This window comes from Bombyx mandarina, chromosome 09 (genome assembly GCF_030267445.1).
Source record: "Bombyx mandarina strain Sakado chromosome 09, ASM3026744v2".
Lineage (NCBI taxonomy): Eukaryota > Metazoa > Arthropoda > Insecta > Lepidoptera > Bombycidae > Bombyx > Bombyx mandarina.
Genome location: NC_143216.1, coordinates 10,635,055 through 10,659,497, shown reverse-complemented (window position 1 = coordinate 10,659,497; position 24,443 = coordinate 10,635,055). Strand labels below are relative to the sequence as shown.

General features: G+C 45.6%; 1 protein-coding gene across 1 annotated transcript; it reads left to right on the top strand.

Annotated features, from left to right (window-relative positions):
• Positions 1–1,196: 1,196 nt before the first annotated feature.
• LOC114245247 (uncharacterized) lies at positions 1,197–21,680 on the top strand. The gene is made up of 9 exons (XM_089729988.1): positions 1,197–1,613; positions 2,552–2,607; positions 3,654–3,687; positions 3,778–3,812; positions 6,535–6,576; positions 10,329–10,887; positions 18,375–19,762; positions 20,612–20,739; positions 21,611–21,680. Exons 1-9 carry the CDS (start codon positions 1,578–1,580, stop codon positions 21,625–21,627), a joined length of 2,295 nt encoding a protein of 764 aa, XP_089586114.1. The 5' UTR covers positions 1,197–1,577; the 3' UTR covers positions 21,628–21,680.
• The last annotated feature ends 2,763 nt before the right edge of the window (positions 21,681–24,443 follow it).

Sequence of the window (24,443 nt, the reverse complement as noted above, 5' to 3'; positions counted from 1 at the left end):
TCAATAATAAAATTTAATGTTTCCGAAGCGAAGCGAGGGCGGGTCGCTAGTACTGAATGTATGAACCGTTTATATGGTGTAAAAAAAAAATTGAACGAATCGACTCGTGAGATTGAGAAAATTCGGCGGCTATCTCCCACAAACTTGAATGAGGAGTTTCAGACACTATTTTCTTCACTCTTGCGATGTCAACTTCAGTTGCAGACGTTAATGCTATCAGAGCGAACCAAATCCTCCATCACCTCTCAACCGCTTTTGAACCGCTTAGTACTACTACTCATGAGCACACGTTTTTGATAAAGTCGATCCACCGTAAGCCTTCTGTAACATTTTCTTATAACTCTTCGGCGTAATCAACGAGTTCGAAGCAGTAATGCGTTTCGGTTTGAAGGGTAGAGCAGCCGCTGTAACTATACTGAGACCTTACAACTTATATCTCAAGGTGGGTGGCGCATTTACGTCGCAGAATAATAATAATAGGGCTCCAGTAACCACTTAACACCAGGTGGGCTGTGAGCTCGTCCACCTATCTAAGCAATAAAAATAGATAAAAGTTGGGGCGTACAGCGTGCAAACCTGTGAGCCAGCATATTGCCCCTAACTGACAACGCCCGGTGCTCTCTTTCAATATCAACGTCATCTGCAAGCGTCCAACCAATGACCCAAAGTCCCAGATGTTTAATGTGTGTGCGTGCCACGTGGGCCAACACTGTACTTGCATAGGTCATGAGCAGAATACTCATAGCTTTATTCATTCTCTGAAAAAATAGGAAAGTCTCTATCTCGCGTGCGATTTCTAGCGTTGGAGCGTGGAGGGTATCCGATCCTTCTTTGTCGAGGGGCGCACAGTGATCAATGCGCCCATTAGCGGCCGTCCGTGGCCTGAGACAAGACACCGAATAAAGTCATTGCAATCCGAATGTGCCTGGCTTCAAATCACGCAGCTGCTACCAATTTTACTGCCATACGTACCTAACACGTATTCCACTATGAAGGAATGATAAGCATAATCGGCGGTCGTAGGATTGGGACTCGCACGGGTAAGAGCCGGTATCTTGGCTACTGCTGCCGCAAATATCAAACGGTACCTACGCTTGGTAGGGTAAGACAGGCGTTCTGAGCTCAGATTTGGACCTTCGCGTCTCAACGATGTCTGGCCGCATTCGTGCTGTAATGTCTACGAGTCCTGGTGACCACTGAACATCAGATTGGCTATCGGTGCAATAAGTATCCCCTGACAAATACATTCACATTCTCAATGGTTTTATTAAAAAGTCCGTCTTGCTCTTTAAGCCTGAATCTTTTGTGTCAGAATTAAGTTGAATTGATGGTGGATGTTACGACGTGCTCGCACAATGTGCCGGTTTTCCCTGCTTAAAGTAAATGCCATTTTAATTTTTAATAAATATTTCGATTACAACAGGAAAATAAAAAAGAATAGGAATTTAATATTTGAATATATAAAACCACAACCGATATGATGTGCATTAGTTAAATACATACATCGATCAGTTCGTAATCGTTCGTTGAAGAGTGACATATTATACATTTCGGAACGCTCAGCGAGGCTCACGACAATGGAGCCGAACTTCATACTCCTCAAGATTATTCTGGTAAATAAACAGTTTTATTCAACCAAAACGAATTACCTAAAAATAATTTGTCAAACCTAACTTTTTCATCATTCAGATGTGTTGAACAGTCCCAACATCATCTGGTGTTGAGTAATTACCCAAGGAGACGGTCGAAGTCTCAATCGAAATGTACTTACCGGCGGTAGGACCTCTTGTGAGTCCGCACGGGTAGGTACCACCACCCCGCCTATTTCTGCCGTGAAGCAGTAATGCGGTTGGGTTTGAAGGGTGGGGTAGCCGTTGTAACTATACTGAGACCATAGAACTTATATCTCAAGAGGGGTGGCGCATTTACGTTGTAGATGTCTATGGGCTCCAGTAACCACTTAATACCAGGTGGGCTGTGAGCTCATTCACCCATTTAAGCAATCACTATATGAATGGAAGGTAACTCTAAGCTACAGTTGCTGTCCCCGCCTAAGCCTAAAGTGCTATTCTAGCTACGCCCGGACAGGTAGATGAGCCCACGGGCTCATCCTGAATGAATTTGCTAACATTAGCCCTAGGCAACAGCAGTGCTTCTCAGAGTCTAACACCGGATCGGAATCGCGACCACTGAGAAAATTCGGCGAGAAACTCAGTGGCTCGTATCTATGGGTTAGTTCGAGGGTGATGGGAGAGATGTGCTCCGCACTAAACGCTTCACTTTCCCCCCTTTGCCTTTTTATGAGTTCTGTCTCATGCGAGGTTTGGACGTTGGTTGTTGAGCGACAGGAGGTTTTAGTCAGTTCGACTCTGACATGCCCCGCCCTCCATCCCTAGTGGAGGGCGGAAGTCCGGCGATTTCCTCCTGACCAAAAAAAAAATGGGTTAGTTCGCTTTCGACGAGGACGGTGACTTTAAGATGTGATCGGCGACCAAGGCCGCAACAAATTTAGCACTAATCTTTCAATTTTATACTAATTGTTCAATTTCAGTTCTCCATGCTGTTCTGCATCAGAGTTCAGTGTAAGAGCATCGTTCCGAGGGACAGGTAAGATATTTTCATTTATATACACCGTGTCGCAGCTTAAAATAACACCATCCCCTGTCTTCTCTGGTCTCTATGTCGCATGGGCAATGGTGTTCTTTGAGTATACCAGCATAAAGCGATCCCTAACCGGCATTTGCTAGTTTTTTTTTTTGCTTATCTGGGTGGATGAACTCACGGTCCAGCTGGTGCTAAGTGGCTACCGGAGCCCATAGATATCTGCAACGTAAATGCGCCACACACCTTGAGACATGAGTTTTAAGGTCTCAGTATAGTTACAATGGCTACCCCACCCTTCAAACTACCTAATAATTCCTTCACCGTGGAAATCTATCGTGAACATTTGTTAAGTACGTACGTATTTAATTACAAAAAATTATAAATGAATGCGGGATACGAACGCCGATACAGTCGCATCGCCTGATACAAATGCACCGGGTGTCTTATCGTATAGGCCACGACGACGTTAACTTTAAAAAATAATAGTTTAAAAAAACTAACAAAATACGCTTTTATTACAATAAAATCATTTTTTCTTACACTATTTTTATTTCAAATTTATTAAAATTTATTTTCTATTTTTTAGTTGGATTTTCTATAAAAGCGTATTTTGTTAGTTGTTTAAACTATTATTTATTTTTCTTTTTTTAGTTGAATTTAATTTTTTTCAATTTTTTTAAAAATATTGAATTGTCCTCCGTCATTAATAAGTATACCAAATTTCGAGTTAATCCGACGTTTTGAAGGGGGTCAAAATCAAGTTCAAAGATTCCGTTACATACATACGTCACAAGCTAATAAAAGCTTATTAAAAACACGGCGGCTTTTCGTTGCCCCTTGGCCTGGCTCAGATATCTAAAAACTGTAAAGAACTCATTGACGACTGAAGCTATGTGATGGCATTTACTTTATTGACGTTTATAGGCTCCAGTAGCTACTTAACATCAGGCGGGCCGTGTGAGCTCGTCCATACATCTAAGCTATAACAATAAAGAAAACTTTTAAATGCTACTTAAAACTTAAACATAATACAGTACATTTATTTTCAGTAACGACAGTCCAATCGATTCGCAAGAACCAAAGGTTAGTTCTAAAACCATTTAAAATTTGACTTTCATTATCTAAGTTTTTATTAAATACATAATTTTTTAACGTCTCTGTTCTTATTTTCAGTGGATCGATTCAACATTCAAATTAAATGACAAAGGGTAAGCATGCATTATATTCAGGTAATTAATAATGATAGCATTATATCGAGTGAAAGTCTTTTTTTTTTCTTAGACGGCTGGACGAGCTCACAGCCCACCTGGTGTTAAGAGGTTACTGGAGCCCATGGACATCTACAACGTAAATGCGCCACCCACCTTGAGATATAAGTTCTAAGATCTCAGTATAGTTACAACGGCTGCCCCACCCTTCAAACCGAAACGCATTATTGCTTCACGGCAGAAATAGGCAGGGTGGTGGTACCTATCCGCGCGGACTCTCAAGAGGCCCTACCACCAGTAATTACATAAATTATAATTTATATAAGTCTATATCTTATAATATAAGTCGTTAATTTATTATTAAAAAAAACGATTCGCTTCGACTTTAATCACTTTAATCAACAATAATTATTATTTTATAATTGTTATCATTGTTGATTAAAGTCGATTTCTTAAGACAACAATGGAATTTTATTACGGCTATGGCGATAATATGATCACCTTCTCAAATACGTTTACAAGTTATCGAACAAATACGTACATAACTAAATGTATATTTAAATAAATTAAACCACAAAACATACGTTAGATTTGAAATTCGAAAAGCGTTATCCTCGACCTTATAAACAATATTTTATGTTAGTATTGAATCCGATATACATTTAAAGTTTATTATTTAACTAGCGACCCGCCCTCGCTTCGCTTCGGAAACTGTAATTTATTATTGATTTCTGCACTATTTAATGGATGTTATTATACATATAAACCTTCCTCTTCAATCACTCTATCCATTAAAAAAACCGTGGGGTGCATGGTGTTATTAGTTATAAATATTTTTCAGACAGATATGAGTAGAAGAATAATTATTTCAATAGTATCTTAAAAAGCACCCCACGCAAGGCTATAGGCTATTTAACTAGTCAGGCCATAAGTATTGTCACACAGTAAAAACTTTTCTTTTAGAATGCTGGCCACAAAAAGTTTATTGAATTCGAATTTCGAATTGTTCATGAAAACAAAAATGTATACTTTTAGAATTTTACTCATTTTTAAATATGGAGTGGACGCTTAAAGAAGACCGTGTTGCAGTTATTGCGTTGCATCGTTGCGGTTACGCGCCAATTCAAATTTTTAACATACTGAAAAATTTGAATATAACCAAAACATTCGTTTATCGTACCATCAAACGATACAATGAAGACTCTAGTGTAGATGACAGGTCAGGAAGTGGTCACCCTCGGTCTGTTAGGACTCCAGCAGTGATAAAAGCTGTGAAGGCGCAAAAAGGTGAGCTACAACAAACAAAATGATAAGTTGTACGCACACAGTAGTGAAGAAGCGAGCAACCGTATTCCGCGTGTCCAACGAGGTCATTTTCCATCCTCGCTCATGGTATGGTTGGGAGTTTCTTATTGGGGCTTAACAGAGGTACATTTTTGTGAGAAAGGTGTAAAAACGAATGCAGTTGTGTATCAAAATACAGTCCTGACGAACCTTGTGGAACCTGTTTCTCATGCCATGTTCAATAACAGGCACTGGGTATTCCAACAAGATTCGACGCCAGCTCATAGAGCGAAGAGCACACATGACTGGCTGGCGGCGCGTGAAATCGACTTCATCCGGCACGAAGACTGGCCCTCCTCCAGTCCAGATTTGAATCCGTTAGATTACAAGATATAGCAACACTTGGAGGAAAAGGCGTGCTCAAAGCCTCATCCCAATTTGGAGTCACTCAAGACATCCTTGATTAAGGCAGCCGCCGATATTGACATGGACCTCGTTCGTGCTGCGATAGACGACTGGCCGCGCAGATTGAAGGCCTGTATTCAAAATCACGGAGGTCATTTTGAATAAACTTTAGTGTCATAAGAATCTATGTTTTGGTTCATTTTGGTATATGAATGGTTACATAATGAATAAACTTGTTTCAATTATTTTACATTATACATGTGACAGAATTTATGACCTGACTAGGTATAGATAGCATCACGCTAAGACCAATATGAGCGGAGGACTAATAACCTCCTCTTTGAAGTCGGCTAAAAAGCATGATTTTGGTACCTTAAATAGCTCCTTAACATTCTATTATTCAAAAATATACTTACTTCTACGCAAATGGAGTCGCGGGTAAAATTTAACGTTATACCAAAGCAACTATTCCACGCGGACGAAGTCGCGGGCAAAAGCTATAAAATATAAAAAAACAGTTTTAGTAAAACAATTTGTAATTATTTTTTTTACACGCTGAACTAATTCTGGGCTATCATTGCCGCTCATGGTCATCAGCAATGTCCATGTAGTTTCTGTATTACCATTCCAAGTTATCTGTCTTTAAACGTGCATTACTATTTAATATTCGGTAACCGAAGAATACATATAAATAAGATATAATTTTTTTTTAGCTTAGACTTTTAAACTTAGACTTTAGGTTAGACGAGCTCACAGCCCACCTGGTGTTAAGTGGTTACTGGAGTCCATAGACATCTACAACATAAATGCCGCCACCCACCTGCAGATATGAGTTTAAGGTCTCAAGTATAGATACAACGGCTGCTCCGCCCTTCAAACCGAAACGTATTACTGCTTCACGGCAGAAATAGGCAGGGCGGTGGCACCAACGCGTGCGGACTCACAAGAGGTCCTACCACCAGTAATACCTTCAGATGTTCATTTACTGTTAGTAATCAATGAGTAGTGACTATAAACTGTTCTTTTTTCATAGAGCGATGTACATTCTTCTGCCCGAGGCGTGCAAGGATGCCGGGTAAACAAACTCTGTTTATTATGGCTTAACCTGATAGCGCTGAACTAATTTTAAGTGAAATAGATGTTGTAACGTAATGTTACAACTGAAATCGTCGGCAAAATCGTACGTTTGTATTCGAGTTCAGTTAAAGTTCGTTTTCAAACCTAGACGACTTACCTACAAATAATTTATTTAAAAAAATATATTTAGTACAGCAATATCGTGTGCTGTTTAATATTAACACGATTAAAATAAACCGATTCGACCCCGCTTTTAGGGGTTCATGCCTAGCTGCTTTTTCACGCTTCTTGCTTATTGCTTCACCCGATAACTGCGTGTGCTGAAAAGGTCATCTCCACCCAGTAACCCGTACCCTGGTGGTCTAGCCAGCCCAGGAAACCTCCAGGAGTCCAGACGTGGTGCTTCAGCGGGTCAACCCACGTCCATTGGCTGCCGGAATTCAGGAGGGTAACCTACAGAGGGAGAGTCAGATCGGCCGTACAATCACGCCCTACTTGTGTGCTCAACTGTGTTTTTTTTTTTTGTAATATATATTTTTTTACTGAGACACTAGTGTTTTGTTTTTTCCTAAGGGGAAAGACTAAGCAGTTGTCGCAATGTTTGTTCTAATTATCTCACAACTTACAGGTCTGTCGCGGATCATTTCCCAATTAAATAGAAATTAATCTTAAGCAATCATTCAAATGTAATCAAATCTTAGTTATATTTTTTTTTTTGTTTTTTGTTTTTAATGCACTGTCGATTGCACCTATAATTGAGGTGACATCTGCCATGAACTATTGTCAGTTTGTCTATGTTTTGTATTGATGCTCACTTTGTTGGTGCAACTCAATAAATAAGCCTAACGTGTGTCGGGAATGGCGCGGTCGTGTTTATTCTTCATATATTTATTTTAACTAGAGGTCCCGCAGTAGTCGAAATTCGACTATAATTAATTGGAATTGTAACTTTGTACACTATTATGATTGTATTTTATACTTCTTTAATCACATATTTCGCCAAGGCTACACTATAAAAAAATATGTATAAAGACAAACAATATTTAAACTATTCTCAATTTGACAACAGACGTAAAAAACAAAAGTTTGACAATAAATATTATGCATGCGTGTGTGCGTCAAATACATGGTATGTAGTTTGTGTAATGTTTTCTTTATTGATTTAATGTATCTTTTACGCATTATTTAAAAAAAATATTAGCATTGTGCACTTCTTCTCTATATTCTCTATAAGTGTGGAAAATTTCATACTCCTCCGTCCGCGCAATTTTCGTAAAAAGGGATACAAAGTTTTTGCTTCACGTATTAATATACCTAGTCAGGTCATAAATTCTGTCACATGTTTAATGTAAAATAATTGAAACAAGTTTATTCTTTATGTAACCATTCATATACCAAAATGAACTTAACAAAACATAGATTCTTATGACACTAAAGTTTATTCAAAATGACCTCCGTAATTTTGAATACAGGCCTTCAATCTACGCGGCCAGTCGTCTATCGCAGCACGAACGAGGTCCATGTCAATATCGGCGGCTGCCTTAATCAAGGATGTCTTGAGTGACTCCAAATTGGGATGAGGCTTTGAGCACGCTTTTTCCTCCAAGTGTTGCCATATCTTGTAATCTAACGGATTCAAATCTGGACTGGAGGAGGGCCAGTCTTCGTGCCGGATGAAGTCGATTTCTCGCGCCGCCAGCCAGTCTTGTGTGCTCTTCGCTCTATGAGCTGGCGCCGAATCTTGTTGGAATACCCAGTGCCTGTTATTGAACATGGTATGAGAAACAGGTTCCACAAGGTTCGTCAGGACTGTATTTTGATACACAACTGCATTCGTTTTTACACCTTTCTCACAAAAATGTACCTCTGTTAAGCCCCAATAAAAAACTCCCAACCATACCATGAGCGAGGATGGAAAATGACCTCGTTGGACACGCGGAATACGGTTGCTCGCTTCTTCACTACTGTGTGCGTACACCTTATCATTTTGTTTGTTGTAGCTCTCTTCTACGGTAAAAAATTTTTCATCTGAAAAAAGAATTTCCCGATAATTTTTTCCCGCGTACCGCTTCAACAAAGCGCGGCATCTCTTCAGTCTCAGGTCCATTAGACGAGCATTCAAACGATGTCCTGTTTTTCTTCGATATGCCCGAAGCCCTAAGTCTTCATTTAACACCCTTTTCACCGTGGTTCTGCTTAACCCCATCTGAAGGGCCAACAGTTTCTGCTTACGTTTGGGATTTCTTTGAATTCGCGCCTTCACAGCTTTTATCACTGCTGGAGTCCTAACAGACCGAGGGCGACCACTTCTTGACCTGTCATCTACACTAGAGTCTTCATTGTATCGTTTGATGGTACGATAAACGAATCTTTTGGTTATATTCAAATTTTTCAGTATGTTAAAAATTTGAATTGGCGCGTAACCGCAACGATGCAACGCAATAACTGCAACACGGTCTTCTTTAAGCGTCCACTCCATATTTAAAAATGAGTAAAATTCTAAAAGTATACATTTTTATTTTCATGAACAATTCGAAATTCGAATTCAATAAACTTTTTTGTGGCCAGCATTCTAAAAGAAAAGTTTTTACTGTGTGACAATACTTATGACCCGACTAGTTATAGATTAGCTCTACAGCCAACTAACCTCTAAGTAGCCTCTTGTCGGTTTTTAGCTAAGTACACTTTGACTGATTAACCAGCTCAATGAGGAATTTTTGGCTGGATTCCCGAACACGGAACGTCACTTCAGATCACATCCAATGCACTCAATAAAAATTTACCATTACTCTTTGCGTGCATAAATTATTAAATATTTTTTATTGATTCCGGGATCGGTGAACGAATTCGCGTCTGGTGTAGTAATTACTGGATTTTTTAATGTAAATTCCACCGACCGCATCGAAACATGAGATCGCAGCCTCAAATATCTCCTCCAATTACGATGCAAAGAAAAACCAATTTCGACAACAATTGCTTAGTTTAGTCAAGATAACTCTAGTCTAGTAACCGATTTGATAGGCGACGGATTTGCCTATAGATATTTCAATAAAATCACAAGTTCACTTAAACAATCGACTCTACTGGGCAGCAAATATCTTGCTAATGTAGCATACGCTAATGCGAAATATGTAGGTTTTAATAATGACTAGTCAATAAGAGCCTTTTGTACCGTATGTTCCATGGGGATAGTTTGAGATGATACCATCATCTCGTTTTTACCATTGCACCGCCCGCCACCATTCATACGACCTGGAGCCACTGCGTTCATCCACAGTGCGCTTCCAGATTTTTTTTTGCCACGTACCATCCGGCTTTGGAATGAGCTCCCCTCCACGGTGCTTCCCGAGCGCTATGACATATCCTTCTTCAAACGAGGCTTGTGGAGAGTACTTAACGGTAGGCAGCGGCTTGGCTCTGCCCCTTTGGCATTGCTGAAGTCCATGGGCGACGGTAACCACTCACCATCAGGTGGGCCGTATGCTCGACTGACTACAAGGGCAATAAAAAAAAGGCTATTGTATAAGTATGAGTGGTGCATTTAGTTCATCAACAGTGAAAGCTGTGACGACTTTCCACCAGCCTGCTGCTTGCTAGCATGCTGGTCTTCTATTGGAAAGAAAAATTCCTCGACATCCTAATTATAAAAGTGAACAAAATAATACACACTAACTCATCCAAATAAACAATTATTAGAATAGTTTATAGAATAATAAACGAACCACAAACTAAAGTACTAGTACTTTTCAGGTACATAAGGAGCCCAGAAAATTTAAATCCACTGTCTACAATAGAAACATGGCCTATATCATCAGTGGAGAACCTAATGAAAGGAACATCTGGATTACAAACAGAATTATCAGAATCACCGCGTATAGCTAGATCGATACGACCACCTGAACAAGTATATGGACCACGGCCAGAACCTACCGGAGCCGAGACAGCACCTACTGCACCACAGACAGGACCTATTAGACCACAGCTAGAACCCACTGCAACACAGCCAGAATCAACTGGAGCACAGCCAGGACTTACTGGAGCACAGCCAGGACTTACTAGACCACAGCTAGAACCCACTGCAACACAGCCAGAATCAACTGGAGCACAGCCAGGACTTACTAGACCACAGCTAGAACCCACTGCAACACAGCCAGAATCAACTGGAGCACAGCCAGGACTTACTGGAGCACAGCCAGGGCTTACTAGACCACAGCTAGAACCCACTGCAACACAGCCAGAATCAACTGGAGCACAACCAGGACTTACTGGAGCACAGCCAGGACTTACTAGACCACAGCTAGAACCCACTGCAACACAGCCAGAATCAACTGGAGCACAGCCAGGACTTACTAGACCACAGCGAGAATCAACTGGACCACAGCGAGGACTTACTGGACCACAGCCAGGACTTACTGGAGCACAGCCAGGACTTACTAGACCACAGCTAGAACCCACTGCAACACAGCCAGAATCAACTGGAGCACAGCCAGGACTTACTGGAGCACAGCCAGGGCTTACTAGACCACAGCTAGAACCCACTGCAACACAGCCAGAATCAACTGGAGCACAACCAGGACTTACTGGAGCACAGCCAGGACTTACTAGACCACAGCTAGAACCCACTGCAACACAGCCAGAATCAACTGGAGCACAGCCAGGACTTACTAGACCACAGCGAGAATCAACTGGACCACAGCGAGGACTTACTGGACCACAGCCAGGACTTACTGGAGCACAGCAAGGACTTACTAGACCACAGCTAGAACCCACTGCAACACAGCCAGAATCAACTGGAGCAGAACCAGGACTTACTGGAGCACAGCCAGTACTTACTAGACCACAGCTAGAACCCACTGCAACACAGCCAGAATCAACTGGACCACAACCAGGACTTACTGGAGCACAGCAGGACTTACAACTGAAGCACAGCCAGGACTTACTAGACCACAGCTAGAACCCACTGCAACACAGCCAGAATCAACTGGAGCACAGCCAGGACTTACTAGACCACAGCTAGAACCCACTGCAACACAGCCAGAAATAACTGGAGCACAGCCAGGACTTACTGGAGCACAGCCAGGGCTTACTAGACCACAGCTAGAACCCACTGCAACACAGCCAGAATCAACTGGAGCACAGCCAGGACTTACTAGACCACAGCGAGAACCCACTGCAACACAGCCAGAATCAACTGGAGCACAGCTAGGACTTACTGGAGCACAGCCAGGACTTACTAGACCACAGCTAGAACCCACTGCAACACAGCCAGAATCAACTGGAGCACAACCAGGACTTACTGGAGCACAGCCAGGACTTACTAGACCACAGCTAGAACCCACTGCAACACAGCCAGAATCAACTGGAGCACAACCAGGACTTACTGGAGCACAGCCAGGACTTACTAGACCACAGCTAGAACCCACTGCAACACAGCCAGAATCAACTGGAGCACAGCCAGGACGTACTGGAGCACAGCCAGGGCTTACTAGACCACAGCTAGAACCCACTGCAACACAGTCAGAATCAACTGGAGCACAGCCAGGACTTACTAGACCACAGCTAGAACCCACTGCAACACAGCCAGAATCAACTGGAGCACAACCAGGACTTACTGGACCACAGCCAGGACTTACTAGACCACAGCTAGAACCCACTGCAACACAGTCAGAATCAACTGGAGCACAGCCAGGACTTACTAGACCACAGCTAGAACCCACTGCAACACAGCCAGAATCAACTGGAGCACAACCAGGACTTACTGGAGCACAGCCAGGATTTACTAGACCACAGCTAGAACCCACTGCAACACAGCCAGAATCAACTGGAGCACAACCAGGACTTACTGGAGCACAGCCAGGACTTACTAGACCACAGCTAGAACCCACTGCAACACAGCCAGAATCAACTGGAGCACAACCAGGACTTACTGGAGCACAGCCAGGACTTACTAGACCACAGCTAGAACCCACTGCAACACAGCCAGAATCAACTGGAGCACAACCAGGACTTACTGGAGCACAGCCAGGACTTACTAGACCACAGCTAGAACCCACTGCAACACAGCCAGAATCAACTGGAGCACAACCAGGACTTACTAGACCACAGCTAGAACCCACTGCAACACAGCCAGAATCAACTGGAGCACAACCAGGACTTACTGGAGCACAGCCAGGACTTACTAGACCACAGCTAGAACCCACTGCAACACAGCCAGAATCAACTGGAGCACAGCCAGGACTTACTAGACCACAGCTAGAACCCACTGCAACACAGCCAGAATCAACTGGAGCACAACCAGGACTTACTGGAGCACAGCCAGGACTTACTAGACCACAGCCAGAATCTACTGGACCACAGCCAGAATCAACTGGAGCACAGCCAGAACTTACTAGACCACAGCCAGACCCCACTGCAACACAGCCAGAATCAACTGGAGCACAGCCAGGACTTACTAGACCACAGCTAGAACCCACTGCAACACAGCCAGAATCAACTGGAGCACAACCAGGACTTACTGGAGCACAGCCAGGACTTACTAGACCACAGCTAGAACCCACTGCAACACAGCCAGAATCAACTGGAGCACAACCAGGACTTACCAGACCACAGCTAGAACCCACTGCAACACAGCCAGAATCAACTGGAGCACAACCAGGACTTACTAGACCACAGCTAGAACCCACTGCAACACAGCCAGAATCAACTGGAGCACAACCAGGACTTACTGGAGCACAGCCAGGACTTACTAGACCACAGCTAGAACCCACTGCAACACAGCCAGAATCAACTGGAGCACAACCAGGACTTACTGGAGCACAGCCAGGACTTACTAGACCACAGCCAGAATCTACTGGACCACAGCCAGAATCAACTGGAGCACAGCCAGAACTTACTAGACCACAGCCAGACCCCACTGCAACACAACCAGAATCAACTGGAGCACAGCCAGGACTTACTAGACCACAGCTAGAACCCACTGCAACACAGCCAGAATCAACAGGAGCACAACCAGGACTTACTGGAGCACAGCCAGGACTTACTAGACCACAGCCAGAATCTACTGGACCACAGCCAGAACCAACTGGAGCACAGCCAGAACTTACTAGACCACAGCCAGACCCCACTGCAACACAGCCAGAATCAACTGGAGCACAGCCAGGATTTACTAGACCACAGCTAGAACCCACTGCAACACAGCCAGAATCAACTGGAGCACAACCAGGACTTACTGGAGCACAGCCAGTACTTACTAGACCACAGCTAGAACCCACTGCAACACAGCCAGAATCAACTGGAGCACAACCAGGACTTACTGGAGCACAGCCAGGACTTACTAGACCACAGCTAGAACCCACTGCAACACAGCCAGAATCAACTGGAGCACAACCAGGACTTACTAGACCACAGCTAGAACCCACTGCAACACAGCCAGAATCAACTGGAGCACAGCCAGGACTTACTAGACCACAGCTAGAACCCACTGCAACACAGCCAGAATCAACTGGAGCACAGCCAGGACTTACTAGACCACAGCTAGAACCCACTGCAACACAGCCAGAATCAACTGGAGCACAACCAGGACTTACTGGAGCACAGCCAGGACTTACTAGACCACAGCTAGAACCCACTGCAACACAGCCAGAATCAACTGGAGCACAACCAGGACTTACTAGACCACAGCTAGAACCCACTGCAACACAGCCAGAATCAACTGGAGCACAGCCAGGACTTACTAGACCACAGCTAGAACCCACTGCAACACAGCCAGAATCAACTGGAGCACAGCCAGGACTTACTAGACCACAGCTAGAACCCACTGCAACACAGCCAGAATCAACTGGAGCACAACCAGGACTTACTGGAGCACAGCCAGGACTTACTAGACCACAGCTAGAACCCACTGCAACACAGCCAGAATCAACTGGAGCACAGCCAGGACTTACTAGACCACAGCTAGAACCCACTGCAACACAGCCAGAATCAACTGGAGCACAACCAGGACTTACTGGAGCACAGCCAGGACTTACTAGACCACAGCTAGAACCCACTGCAACACAGCCAGAATCAACTGGAGCACCACCAGGACTTACTAGACCACAGCTAGAACCCACTGCAACACAGCCAGAATCAACTGGAGCACAACCAGGACTTACTGGAGCACAGCCAGGACTTACTAGACCACAGCTAGAACCCACTGCAACACAGCCAGAATCAACTCGAGCACAGCCAGGACTTACTAGACCACAGCTAGAACCCACTGCAACACAGCCAGAATCAACTGGAGCACAGCCAGGACTTACTGGAGCACAGCCAGGGCTTACTAGACCACAGCTAGAACCCACTGCAACACAGCCAGAATCAACTGGAGCACAACCAGGACTTACTGGAGCACAGCCAGGACTTACTAGACCACAGCTAGAACCCACTGCAACACAGCCAGAATCAACTGGAGCACAGCCAGGACTTACTAGACCACAGCGAGAATCAACTGGACCACAGCGAGGACTTACTGGACCACAGCCAGGACTTACTGGAGCACAGCAAGGACTTACTAGACCACAGCTAGAACCCACTGCAACACAGCCAGAATCAACTGGAGCAGAACCAGGACTTACTGGAGCACAGCCAGTACTTACTAGACCACAGCTAGAACCCACTGCAACACAGCCAGAATCAACTGGAGCACAACCAGGACTTACTGGAGCACAGCCAGGACTTACTGTAACACAGCCAGAATCAACTGAAGCACAGCCAGGACTTACTAGACCACAGCTAGAACCCACTGCAACACAGCCAGAATCAACTGGAGCACAGCCAGGACTTACTAGACCACAGCTAGAACCCACTGCAACACAGCCAGAAATAACTGGAGCACAGCCAGGACTTACTGGAGCACAGCCAGGGCTTACTAGACCACAGCTAGAACCCACTGCAACACAGCCAGAATCAACTGGAGCACAGCCAGGACTTACTAGACCACAGCGAGAACCCACTGCAACACAGCCAGAATCAACTGGAGCACAGCTAGGACTTACTGGAGCACAGCCAGGACTTACTAGACCACAGCTAGAACCCACTGCAACACAGCCAGAATCAACTGGAGCACAACCAGGACTTACTGGAGCACAGCCAGGACTTACTAGACCACAGCTAGAACCCACTGCAACACAGCCAGAATCAACTGGAGCACAACCAGGACTTACTGGAGCACAGCCAGGACTTACTAGACCACAGCTAGAACCCACTGCAACACAGCCAGAATCAACTGGAGCACAGCCAGGACGTACTGGAGCACAGCCAGGGCTTACTAGACCACAGCTAGAACCCACTGCAACACAGCCAGAATCAACTGGAGCACAGCCAGGACTTACTAGACCACAGCTAGAACCCACTGCAACACAGCCAGAATCAACTGGAGCACAGCGAGGACTTACTGGACCACAGCCAGGACTTACTGGAGCACAGCAAGGACTTACTAGACCACAGCTAGAACCCACTGCAACACAGCCAGAATCAACTGGAGCAGAACCAGGACTTACTGGAGCACAGCCAGTACTTACTAGACCACAGCTAGAACCCACTGCAACACAGCCAGAATCAACTGGAGCACAACCAGGACTTACTGGAGCACAGCCAGGACTTACTAGACCACAGCTAGAACCCACTGCAACACAGCCAGAATCAACTGGAGCACAGCCAGGACGTACTGGAGCACAGCCAGGGCTTACTAGACCACAGCTAGAACCCACTGCAACACAGTCAGAATCAACTGGAGCACAGCCAGGACTTACTAGACCACAGCTAGAACCCACTGCAACACAGCCAGAATCAACTGGAGCACAACCAGGACTTACTGGACCACAGCCAGGACTTACTAGACCACAGCTAGAACCCACTGCAACACAGTCAGAATCAACTGGAGCACAGCCAGGACTTACTAGACCACAGCTAGAACCCACTGCAACACAGCCAGAATCAACTGGAGCACAACCAGGACTTACTGGAGCACAGCCAGGATTTACTAGACCACAGCTAGAACCCACTGCAACACAGCCAGAATCAACTGGAGCACAACCAGGACTTACTGGAGCACAGCCAGGACTTACTAGACCACAGCTAGAACCCACTGCAACACAGCCAGAATCAACTGGAGCACAACCAGGACTTACTGGAGCACAGCCAGGACTTACTAGACCACAGCTAGAACCCACTGCAACACAGCCAGAATCAACTGGAGCACAACCAGGACTTACTGGAGCACAGCCAGGACTTACTAGACCACAGCTAGAACCCACTGCAACACAGCCAGAATCAACTGGAGCACAACCAGGACTTACTAGACCACAGCTAGAACCCACTGCAACACAGCCAGAATCAACTGGAGCACAACCAGGACTTACTGGAGCACAGCCAGGACTTACTAGACCACAGCTAGAACCCACTGCAACACAGCCAGAATCAACTGGAGCACAGCCAGGACTTACTAGACCACAGCTAGAACCCACTGCAACACAGCCAGAATCAACTGGAGCACAACCAGGACTTACTGGAGCACAGCCAGGACTTACTAGACCACAGCCAGAATCTACTGGACCACAGCCAGAATCAACTGGAGCACAGCCAGAACTTACTAGACCACAGCCAGACCCCACTGCAACACAGCCAGAATCAACTGGAGCACAGCCAGGACTTACTAGACCACAGCTAGAACCCACTGCAACACAGCCAGAATCAACTGGAGCACAACCAGGACTTACTGGAGCACAGCCAGGACTTACTAGACCACAGCTAGAACCCACTGCAACACAGCCAGAATCAACTGGAGCACAACCAGGACTTACCAGACCACAGCTAGAACCCACTGCAACACAGCCAGAATCAACTGGAGCACAACCAGGACTTACTAGACCACAGCTAGAACCCACTGCAACACAGCCAGAATCAACTGGAGCACAACCAGGACTTACTGGAGCACAGCCAGGACTTACTAGACCACAGCTAGAACCCACTGCAACACAGCCAGAATCAACTGGAGCACAACCAGGACTTACTGGAGCACAGCCAGGACTTACTAGACCACAGCCAGAATCTACTGGACCACAGCCAGAATCAACTGGAGCACAGCCAGAACTTACTAGACCACAGCCAGACCCCACTGCAACACAACCAGAATCAACTGGAGCACAGCCAGGACTTACTAGACCACAGCTAGAACCCACTGCAACACAGCCAGAATCAACAGGAGCACAACCAGGACTTACTGGAGCACAGCCAGGACTTACTAGACCACAGCCAGAATCTACTGGACCACAGCCAGAACCAACTGGAGCACAGCCAGAACTTACTAGACCACAGCCAGACCCCACTGCAACACAGCCAGAATCAACTGGAGCACAGCCAGGATTTACTAGACCACAGCTAGAACCCACTGCAACACAGCCAGAATCAACTGGAGCACAACCAGGACTTACTGGAGCACAGCCAGTACTTACTAGACCACAGCTAGAACCCACTGCAACACAGCCAGAATCAACTGGAGCACAACCAGGACTTACTGGAGCACAGCCAGGACTTACTAGACCACAGCTAGAACCCACTGCAACACAGCCAGAATCAACTGGAGCACAACCAGGACTTACTAGACCACAGCTAGAACCCACTGCAACACAGCCAGAATCAACTGGAGCACAGCCAGGACTTACTAGACCACAGCTAGAACCCACTGCAACACAGCCAGAATCAACTGGAGCACAGCCAGGACTTACTAGACCACAGCTAGAACCCACTGCAACACAGCCAGAATCAACTGGAGCACAACCAGGACTTACTGGAGCACAGCCAGGACTTACTAGACCACAGCTAGAACCCACTGCAACACAGCCAGAATCAACTGGAGCACAACCAGGACTTACTAGACCACAGCTAGAACCCACTGCAACACAGCCAGAATCAACTGGAGCACAGCCAGGACTTACTAGACCACAGCTAGAACCCACTGCAACACAGCCAGAATCAACTGGAGCACAGCCAGGACTTACTAGACCACAGCTAGAACCCACTGCAACACAGCCAGAATCAACTGGAGCACAACCAGGACTTACTGGAGCACAGCCAGGACTTACTAGACCACAGCTAGAACCCACTGCAACACAGCCAGAATCAACTGGAGCACAGCTAGGACTTACTAGACCACAGCTAGAACCCACTGCAACACAGCCAGAATCAACTGGAGCACAACCAGGACTTACTGGAGCACAGCCAGGACTTACTAGACCACAGCTAGAACCCACTGCAACACAGCCAGAATCAACTGGAGCACCACCAGGACTTACTAGACCACAGCTAGAACCCACTGCAACACAGCCAGAATCAACTGGAGCACAACCAGGACTTACTGGAGCACAGCCAGGACTTACTAGACCACAGCTAGAACCCACTGCAACACAGCCAGAATCAACTCGAGCACAGCCAGGACTTACTAGACCACAGCTAGAACCCACTGCAACACAGCCAGAATCAACTGGAGCACAACCAGGACTTACTGGAGCACAGCCAGGACTTACTAGACCACAGCCAGAATCTACTGGACCACAGCCAGAATCAACTGGAGCACAGCCAGAATCAACTGGAGCACAGCCAGACCCCACTGCAACACAGCCAGAATCAACTGGAGCACAGCCAGGACTTACTAGACCACAGTTAGAACCCACTGCAACACAGCCAGAATCAACTGGAGCACAGCCAGGACTTACTAGACAACAGCCAGAACCCACTGCAACACAGCCAGAATCAACTAGTGCACAGCCAGGACTTACTAGACCACAGCCAGAATGTACTGGACCACAGCCAGAATCAACTGGAGCACAGCCAGGACTTACTGGAGCACAGCCCGAACTTACTAGACTACAGCCACACCCCACTGCAACACAGCCAGAATCAACTGGAGCACAGCCAGGACTTACTAGACCACAGCCAGAATCAACTGGAGCACAGCCAGAACCCACTGCAACACAGCCAGAACCTACTAGACCACAGAAAGTACCTACTGGAACACAGCCCGTACTTACTAGACCACAGCCAAAACTCACTGCACCACAGACAGGACCTACAGACAGGACAGGAGCAGCGGGATCAAAGACCAGAAATCTAAAAACAAGCCCAGTGAGTTTTGTAGAAACAGACAGGTAGGTACCTCCACATCGTTTCTTTATTTCACAAATCTTCATGAGTTCCCAAGTTTAAGGGGAACACAGAAATACTGTTGAAACTTTAGCCTCGTGCCTCAAACTAAGTAGCGATAGTTGCCTCATGTATCCTATGGGTCGCGGAAGTAACTTCAAACGAGGTAAACCGTGCGTCCGTTACTCATATGTAGCAAAACATAATACATAATTTATTGTAAGAAAGAATTTATTTGAATCTTAAAGCTATAGAATAAAATAAAAGGCACCGATAAAATTCACAAAACTTTATCAGCTTAAAAAGAAAACCTTTGAGAAAGCTAGTGTCTGTATTGGGCTCAACAAAGACCGGTATTACAAATCGCCAGGACTTCTCTTTCTTAGGTGAACGCTTATGTTGTGAGTAGATGTCACGATTCGTAGTGGCTTAAAGGATAAGACGCCCGATGCATTAATATCGAGCGAAGTGACTTTGCCTGGACGCTCCCAACTCGATAAACCGCCTTATGTAACGCCGCACGGGTAGATATCAACATCATACCTACTTCTGCCGTGAAGCAGTAATGTGTTTCGTTTGGAAGGATAGGGCAGCCGTTTTACTGTAAAAACTGAAACTTATAACTTAACTTAGGTTATAAGTCTCAAAGTTGGCGGGTCAATTAGTCAATAAATAAAAAAGTACAAACACGATTTTCTTTACACATTAAATTAATTTCGCCTGAGATTCGAACACCGGTGCATCGCTCAACACGAATGCACCGGACGTCTTATCCTTTAGGCCACGACGACTTCAATAGTGATCTGTGTAAGTAGCAAATAATTGCATTACAATACAATGTTGCTGTGTTTCAGTGAATCAGAGAAAATCCATTCAACAAAAGCACTAGTGGCCGCTATCCTCGGAGCAATGGTAGTCGGCTTGATCATCGGATGTCTGTTTCATATCCTATACATCAATAAAAGAAGAAGCAAGTCATATGGTACGTCAACTGCACAATAATTATGGATACTTCATAACCTGTATTTAATCTAAATCTTTTGAAATTAGCTTTGTTTGAATCAAAATGTTTGTGGGCTTTTTTTTGATGGATAATTACTTTAACACCGATTCAACAGTGAATAGAATCATTTGCTCTTCCAAATACAAGTAAAATATATTTAGCAGCAATAAGACTAAAGGTCCGTTCAGATACTGTTACAGTGTGAAGTACAATTTTAAACCTCTTCACACTCTTCCATCAGTTACATTCAGACACTCTTTCATTATAAATACCAGTCATCAACAAAAGCTTAACCCACATACACAGCCCACTGAGTTTCTCGCCGGATCTTCTCAGTGGGTCGCGTTTTCGTTCCGGTGGTAGATTCGGCGAAGCACTGCTCTTGCTAGGGCCAGTGCTAGCAGCACTCCGGTTTGAGCCCCGTGAGCTCACCTGCTAGTTAAGGTTATGAAATAGCCTCTCAAGGTTATCTATCAGCTTAGGTAGGAAAAAAAATAAAGTTAAATTGATATGGAGATGTGAGGGAAAAAATAGTAGTAAACGATAATGGAGTGTTTGCGCCAGACCGTATAATAGGTTGGGGAAAAAGTCTTTTCACATTACAGTATGTACGGACTTGTAATAAAATCTCTTAGGCTATACTATTTATGTCTGGCTGGTTTTAGTATCATTAAAAGTTTAAATTTTAAAGAAGATAATTCACACACTCCGGTTTGAGCCCCGTGAGCTCACCTACACGTCAAGTAGAAGCTGAAATACTCTCTCAATAGGTAGAAAAAATAGGAAAAAAAAGCACAAAGCATGCAACGAAGGTTCAACGGTTCTGACTAAAAAAAAACTTTTGTTTCAGATATAACAAGATTGTAAAATAAGTGAGATATGTTGTTTTATTATAAATAAAAGCTACAACTGTTACTAAACCTATTTTATTTTCTTTGTCTCGTGTGTTTCATATATCCAAATTCTAATCATGAATACTCTTCATGCATTTTACTTTCCTGTGTGCTTAGTGTGAGCTTTTCAACGTTCACGATAGCGTAAAAGTTAACTCAAATTTGTATGAAGTTGGAACAGCGCCCCTAGCGGCATACGTAGGCAAAAATTCCAACTGCATACAAATTAGAGTTAACTTTTACGCTATAGAGAGCGTTTAAAACTCGCACTTAGCACACTGAACTAAGTATAACACAATATTTTCTAAACAAGCACGCTTTCACATTCCACTTCCAGGCAATAATATCGGGTAATACAGTGAAACCCTCTCAATGTCTCGATCCGCGTAATTGCGTATTATGTGCAATTAAATTAGGCGGCTGTTGGTATTTTTTATTTATTCTCGGGAATGATTCATATTGTAAGAACATCGATAGCTGACCACAAATAATTATTTGTAATTGCTTGCGCGAATTCACGAGGCGCGCTTTTGGTTTTGAACTGAAATGTATTTATTGATTGTAAAAATTGTGTGAGATGATAGATAAAAAGAAGCCGTTTACTGACTTGTCAGCCACTGAACAGTTCTTCTTCGTAGAAGGTGGGCTTCTCCAGTCGACAATTCTTGGAGTTGATTACAAAGTACAATGCAGTTGGCGACTGTCTAGATTGCTTTTAAACATTGGAATTAGTTTTATAGAGCGATTAACGTGATAAAAAATTTCCACTTCATTTTTAGTGGTAGCTTTAATATTGTCAAGTTTTTATACGTTTATTTTTTATCCTTAATTTTTAATTATTATTACGTTCAATTACAAAGCAATTAAATATAATAATAATAAATATATATAGGCATTATTAATTCTCAAATAGACCGACGTCATTAATTTCTTAATTTGTTGCTCTAACGCTATGCTAATGTTCGCGAATCATTCGTTTTGTAAATACGTGACACACATCGATTTTTAACCTAAGGCTAAGTTCATATGATCGCGCGGTACGGCGCGTCACTGCGCGGTGGAAGCGTTCACATGACAGAATATGTACACGCGAAAGTCTGGCATTTTTTTGAACTACCTACTTTAGGATGTCAGTTGTATATTTTGATTTTTTATATGATTGCGTTGAAAACTATTTAAAATCGATAGACACAATATCGTCTTCGCTAGGTTTTTTTTTTATTTATTTATTTATTTTATTTTTATTTTTTATTCCCTCGACTGATGGCGACGGCCGGCTCTTTGAGCCGGCTGCTTCCAAACGTCGGGGGTCCCGATCAGGTGGCGCGCCGCCTCTACATGGGGGTGGTGCGGTCGATGGCACTATACGGGGCTCCCGTATGGTGCCACGCCCTGACCCGCAAGAACGTCGCGGCGCTGCGACGTCCGCAGCGCGCGATCGCGGTCAGGGCGATCCGAGGATACCGCACCGTCTCCTTCGAGGCGGCGTGCTTGCTCGCCGGGGCGCCACCCTGGGACCTGGAGGCGGAGGCGCTCGCTGCCGATTACCGGTGGCGTAGCGACCTTCGCTCTAGGGGGGAAGGGCGCCCCGGCGAAGGAGTAGTTCGAGCGCGGAGGCTCCAATCTCGGCGGTCCGTGCTGGAGGCGTGGTCTCGCCACTTGGCGGACCCGTCGGCCGGCCTCCGTACCGTTGAGGCGGTCCGCCCGGTTCTCGCGGACTGGGTGGGCCGCGACCGCGGATGCCTCACCTTCCGGCTGACGCAGATGGTGACCGGCCATGGGTGTTTTGGCCGGTACCTCTTTAAGATAGCCGGAAGGGAACCGACGGCGCAGTGTCACCACTGCGCGGACCGCGACGAGGAAGACACAGCGGAACATACATTGGCGCGTTGCTCTGGATTCGACGAGCAACGCGCCGCCCTCGTCGCGGTCATAGGAGAGGACCTCTCGCTGCCGCGCGTCGTGGCTACGATGCTCGGCAGCGACGCGTCCTGGAAGGCGATGCTCGACTTCTGCGAGTCCACCATCTCGCAGAAGGAGGCGGCGGAGCGAGAGAGGGAGAGCTCTTCCCTTTCCGCACCGATCCGTCGCCATCGAGCCGGGGGCCGGAGGCGGGAATACGCCCGTACGTCCCGGCCCCTGTAGGTGGCGGCCTCCCCCCGGTGAAGGTCAAGGGGCGACCTGAGGGGGTGAGGCCGCGCGGCGCGCTACCAGCACTCTAGCGCGCTGCTGTGGAGTGAATAGAGCGACCGGTCGACGGTGTATCGCGTCCCGACCCGGCAGGCTGGTTCTGGTCCAGCGGGGTATTCCGGGACACCAGCGGCACCGTCTGGGCGGCCCGACGGGCTGCCGTACCGAGACGGCCGACGTTTCAGAGCCTTCGATTCGCCTCGAAGGCTCCGTCGGCTGGGCGTCCTTGGGGTGAGCCGCGCCGTCTGGTTGTAGTGTTGACCGCGGTAGCCCCCCTACCTCATCCGGGTTCTGACCTCGGAGGGGATCGGACGTCGGGTGTAAGAGTGCAGGGGAGTCGTTTAGTGGGTGGGTCCTAAAATCCTTGGGCCCGCGGTCTGCTCACAACACCATGCAGATCGTTGAGTCTCACATACCCCGCGCGCCCCTTTTGCGCGGGGACCTCGTAGGAGGTTCGGCCCTCTACCCGAAAAAAAAATTTTCTATGACCTCCCTTTGCGTACCGCTTCAGTAGTTGTTTCGATTTTACCACCCTATTCTCTTTTAAATTATCAGTTAAGAAATGACCAGTACGTCTCTTATAGACTGCAAGTCCAAAGT